Source organism: Chrysochloris asiatica, unplaced genomic scaffold (assembly GCF_000296735.1).
Source record: "Chrysochloris asiatica unplaced genomic scaffold, ChrAsi1.0 scaffold00568, whole genome shotgun sequence".
NCBI lineage: Eukaryota > Metazoa > Chordata > Mammalia > Afrosoricida > Chrysochloridae > Chrysochloris > Chrysochloris asiatica.
The window spans coordinates 49680-55814 of NW_006409086.1; the positions used below are offsets into that span (position 1 = coordinate 49680).

The 6135-nt window shown below is 38.8% G+C and overlaps 1 protein-coding gene across 1 annotated transcript; it reads left to right on the forward strand.

Moving 5' to 3' along the window:
- The first annotated feature begins 3286 nt into the window (after positions 1-3286).
- LOC102818762 (olfactory receptor 8S1-like) lies at positions 3287-4225 on the forward strand. Its single transcript, XM_006877718.1, has one exon. It carries the CDS (start codon positions 3287-3289, stop codon positions 4223-4225), a length of 939 nt encoding a protein of 312 aa, XP_006877780.1.
- The last annotated feature ends 1910 nt before the right edge of the window (positions 4226-6135 follow it).

Sequence of the window (6135 nt, forward strand, 5' to 3'; positions counted from 1 at the left end):
AGTCAGTAAATGTGCTTGTTGGTTTTGTTTTATTTAATATCATTTTTAGTTTTTGTTTTTATCAACAATCACTTTTATACAGCAAACGTTCCTGTGAGAAGTTGGAAAGAAAAGAAATACTTTTTAGACTGTCCATTGAATAATATTCCTTTGCGGCTTAGGGACCAAATACCCCATTAGTATCTGTAACTTCTGTTGTCTCCTCTCAACTCCCACTAGGTTCATAAATTTACATTTAATAATTACAGGTCATTGCATCAACCCAGATGTTTCAAATGCTATCCTAATAGATTCCCTTTGGTCTTTTCCCCCTCCTTTGGTCTTATAGCACTAATGTTGCTAAAGTACTTGGCAACTAAGTCTCCTTTCAAGCCATAATTACTGACTATAAAAACCCATAAATCCTTTGGACTACCAAGGGCATAGAATCAACCATACCAGCTGCCTAAATATACTTGCTCTGCAGATTCATTAAACCAGACAACATTATCTGCAAGTGAGACATGGTATTAGAAATAGAAAAAAATCAAAGGTTATTGGAGACCCTTTGATAGAAGGAGCTATCCTATGGCAATTTCATTTTCTTAGTTCAGAATCCTGTAGCTTTATTCATGATTATAAGATTTTATAAACTCAGACGTGATGTAAAATACATAAAGCCACCTTCAGAATACAGAAAGTTCATCTCCCATCTTAGTTGCTATGCCAACTCATAGAGACCCTGTATAGGGTTTCCAAGATGTAAATGTTTGAGCGAGCACAAATCTTCATCTTACTCTCATGGAGCAACTAGTGGATTTGAACCACTAACTTTATGGTTAGAATAGTATAGAATCACCCCACTCCCTACTTTCTTAGTGGTAGTGTGCCATGGAGTTGGTTCTGACTCATAGCTACCCTACATGGAGTTTCCAAGGCTATAAATCTTTAAAGGAGCTGAAGGCCTCATCTTTCTTCTGTGGAACTGCTGGTAGTTTTGAAGTGCTGACCGTGAGGTTAACAATCAATTTATAACTACTACGCTACTAGAGCTCCTTCCCCTTCTTAGTAGAGGAATTCAACAAAAGTTCCGCACTGAAGTTGAAGACTGCACAAAATATACAGGTAATCTTTATTTGAATTACAAGAAGGATTTTGAGGCTAGATTTCTGGCTGCACAGCTAATAAAAAAGGATTCAGAATTCCACCCTTATCCTTTGGATTCATTTGGACTATTAGGAATGTCCATGACCAGAAATCTGACTGGACCACTACAGTGAACCCTATGGTTGAATCAAAGGTCAGACTTCAGGGTGTATGGCCACAGCTGGAAATGATGGGCAAACATTCAGTATTCAGTTCACCAGAACATTATTGCCATGCATACCTAAAGATTTAGGAAAAACACAGTGGAGGGGCAAGAGTCAAATCTGACCATGAGATAGAAATATGGTATATAGAGCCTGGGGATAGAGTCCCAATATGGAAATTAATCCAAATATCTCTCCAACAAAGGCATATAAAGGATTGAATGTGCAGGTCTAAGTTTAAGCAGGCTGCAGAGTGTGAGTCCAGGAAAGTTAGTAGAACAGAGATTAGCCGTGGGTATTTCTAACAGAAGCCAGTGTTTCCCATAGAAGCCCAAATTGAAATTTTCACAGTCCCTAAGGATGAGTTTCCAAATTCTTTCCTATATTGCCCCGGAGAATGGTGGTGGTGGTTGGTGGTTATGTGCCATAGAGTCGGCTCTGATTCATACTGACCCTGTATAGGCTTTCTGAGGCTGTGAATCTTTAGGGAGCAGAAAGCCTCATCTGTCGCCTGCAGAATGTCTGGTAGTTTGAAACTACTGACATTGAGGTAAGCAGCCCAAATCGTAGCCACTACACTACTAAAGAATGGTGCTGAATAAATAAGACAGGGTGGGGCTCTTTACTTGGCATCTGCTACAGTCAGGATACTACTTCAGTATTCTTATTGTTTGTTTGCTCTAACACTCAGATCTTTCCTTTGACACACATCCCTAGAAAGGATGTGCTCTTGGACCAACACTCAATCCCAACCACTTCCTAACCCTTCTCATCTCTAAAGATAATTCCATGCTTTATTTTTTGATAAAGTTACCTTAGTAACTCAAAGGTATTTACTCTTAAAAAAATAAGATACATGCCAATAACAGTGAAAGCAATAACTTTGATCTTTGATAGTGCTTCACCTTACGTGAGAATTTATCTGAGTTTTGCTTAGGGTTGAAGTCTCAAGGAATAATAGCGATGATGATAATAATAGTAATGACAGACATTTACTGTATAATTAGGACTATGTGCCGTTCAAAGAGCTTTGTATATAATCTCACATTTATTCCTTAAAACCTTTTGTGGTTTTAAGTTAGTACTGCATTTCATACAGAACTAAATGGAAGCACAGGAAGTAGATGTTATGCACAAGGTCATTTAGCTGGTTTGTAGTGGACTTGGGATTTGACTGCAGTCTGATCCAGCAGCCCACATGCTGAACCCTTGTTCTATGATGCTCAGTCATACCTTGCATATCAGCTTTTCTGAGCTACCCATGTTTTAACAAACATGGTTTGCTTCTTTTTAGTTGTGATTCTTGGAATACATTCTTCATGAAAACGAAATGATTGACATTTTTTTAGAACAATTATGTTGCTGTTGATAAATTCTATCAAGCTGTCACCAGACTTGTGGGAATTCCATGAACTATGGAAGGAAATGCTGCCTGATCTTTTCTCATCTCTAGGATAGGTTAGATCTGACCATAGCGATGCATAGGGTTTTCGATGGCTGATTTACAGAAGCACATCTTCAGGACCATCTAATCTGAAAGCTGTTCATATTCATAGCAACATGAAAGCATCCTTTGGCAGACAGGTGCTGACCATGCATGAGGTACATTGGTGAGGAATCAAATCAGTTGCACAAATGGAGGCAAGAAATCAACCTCTTAACACTGTTGCTCAGTTTTCCTCAATATATGTCATTACTGATATCTCCTTAAGTCACAGTTTGGTCTCCCTTCATACCAATTACATGGTTATACTGTTTTGTCTTTATATGTATGTCCTTTAATGAATAGGAATCATTTTAAGACTGGGACCATATGTCATTCATCATTATGTTCCAAGTGACTGGCAGAAAACTTAGCCCATAGTAGAAATTTGAAATGCTTATGGAATAATAATGATAGGAGAAGAAAATAAATGCAATGAGGAAATTGATTGAGGAATGAAAGAAAGTTGAATAACATACTTTCCAATATAATTTCTTGGATACAGCCTTTGTAAATGGTGTTGAGGAACCACAGCACAATCACTGACTTCATTCTGCTTGGACTGTCTGATGACCCTCATGTTCAGCCTCTATTCTTCATGCTATTTCTGGCGATTTATCTCCTGACCATAATGGGGAACCTCATGATGCTACTGGTGATCTGGGCAGACTCCCACCTCCACACCTCTATGTATTTCTTTCTGAGTCACCTCTCTTTTCTGGATCTTTGTGTTTCTTCAGTCACTGTGCCTAAGCTACTGGAGAATCTCCTCTCAAAGACAAAAACCATCTCAGTAAGGAGCTGTGTGGCTCAAAGCTTCTTTGTGTTTCTCACTGGAGGGACTGAGGCCTTTCTGCTTTCAGTGATGGCCTATGACCGCTATGCTGCCATCTGCCACCCTCTGCACTATGGACAGATCATGAGTAAACAGCTGTGTATGCAACTTGTGTGGGGTTCCTGGACCTTGGGTTTTCTGGATGCACTCATCAATAGCCTGCTAACTTTAAACCTGGTGTTCTGTGACAGCCCAATCATCCATCACTTCAGCTGTGAGCTACCCACTATCCTTGCTCTATCCTGCTCTGATATTTCCAGGAACACCATTGTTTTGCTTTGTTCCAGTTTCTTTCATGCACTGTCAACCTTATTAATGATTTTTATTTCATACAGCCTCATTATCTCCACCATTCTGAGCATCAGTTCTACTTCAGGCAGTAGCAAGGTCTTCTCTACCTGCTCCTCCCACCTTACTGCAGTGAGCTTATTCTATGGTTCAGCTTTTCTACGCTACCTCATACCAACCTCAAGCTCATCCCTGCAGCTGATTTTCTCTGTGCAGTACAGTGTGATCACTCCCATGCTGAATCCCCTCATCTATAGCCTGAAAAACAATGATGTAAAGGCAGCTCTGAGAAGAACTTTTGGAAAGCATTTGCAACATATCAGAGGCTGAAACAAAAAGAAGAGGATGGTGGAGAACTGGGAAAAAGCTGCATACACCAAGACATTAGCTGAATTTAGAGTAAGGAGTAAATGGAGTCCTAGTATGGCACTGTGGGTTAATGTGCTGGACCATAGGGTTGGTTTGAACTGCAGGGTCGGTGGTTAAAGCTCATCTGCTGCTTCTTGGAAACCTTATACAGGATCACTATGAGTCAGAAGCAACTCAAAGACATTTAACAACAACCACAAAAGAGTAAGGCGTACTCCCGAATACCTACAATGTCTGATCCTTCAAGCTATATGAGAAGTACATGAGAAAATGTTGTTGTTGTCAGGTGCCACCAATTTGGTACCAACTCACAGTGATCCTATGCACAACAGAATGAAACGCTGCCCAGGTTTGGGCCAAATTCACAATTATTGATTGCCATGCTTGAGCCCATTGATGCTGCCATTTTGCCAATGCATCTCGCTGGAGGGTCTTCCTCTTTTTTTGCTGATCCTCCACCTTACCAAACATAATATCCTTCTCCAGTGAGTGGTCTCTCCTGACAATACATCTGAAGTATGAAAGATGAAGTTTGGTCATCCTGGCCTCCAAGGGAGCACTCTGGTTGCACTTTTTCCAATACAGATCTGTTCTTTGGTAGCCCATGGCACTTTCAATATTTTCCTCACACAATAACTCCAAAGCATCAATTCTTCTATGGTCTTCTTTATTCACCGTACAGTTTTCACATGCATATGAGGTTATTGAAAATACCATGGCTTGGGTCAGGGCACACCTTAGTCATGAAGTGGACACTTTGCTCTTCAACACTTTAAAAAGGTCTTGTGCAGCAGATTTGTCCAATGCAATATGTTGTTTGGTTTCTTGACTGCTGCTTCAATGAGTGTTGATAGTTGATTCAAGAAGAATGAAGTCCTGGACAACTTCAATCTTTTCTCCATTGATAAACATGTTGTTTATTGGTCCAGTGGTGAGGATTTCCTAACCAAGTTATAGCAAGATAAGTCACTTTATTTAAACTATTAAATAATGATATGTATGTACAATATATTGTCCTGAGCATACTGATTCACTTTTCTCTCATTCTAAAACATTTGCCTCAGGTTTTGCATTTATTAAAATCATTACTGTCATGTATACATAATTATTTTTAATTAATTTGGGGGAATACCTTAAAAGTCACAAACTTAATAAGAATATAAAGCACTTATAGGAAGAGATGGAACAACTGCCACTTTGCCATAAGACTAGAAGAACTATGGGATGATACCCATATATCATTAATGAACATGCTAATCAAAGATTTTATAGAAGAATCTTGATCAAAAGAGGGAAAACACATAACAGAGTTTCTAATTCTTATTGAATCCAGACTTTGTAAAGCCACTGAGGATGGATGAACGACTGAAACGGAGACAATCTTTAAAATTTCAACCTAAAATATTCCATGAAGTCTCCTTTAAATGAAAGCAAAGCAACATCAAAGGAAACTTTTAGCCTAATTAGATAAAAATGTCAGCCTTAATCATCTTGCTCTTTTAGAGAACTATTAATATAGGACGAAATTGACAACAGCAAGTAGAAAGATTAGATAGGTAGCTTGGAGGTGAGGAAGTGAGCTTATTAATATGGAAAAAACAGCTCAGAAAAGGAGGGTGGCAAAATGGTCACACAACTTGAAAACTATAATGTGTCACACAACTGTACAGGTAGAAATTGTTGAATTTCTCTATATTCTGTTCTGTGTATTTTCAACAATGACTAAATAAAACTTAAAAAATAAATGGTTTTAAAAAGTACTTTGTTGAAAAAGGAGCCACAACACGAGAAGATATATGCACACCAATGTTCATAGCAGCACTATTTACAATAGCAAAAAGATGGAGACAGCCAAAGTGCCCATCAACTGA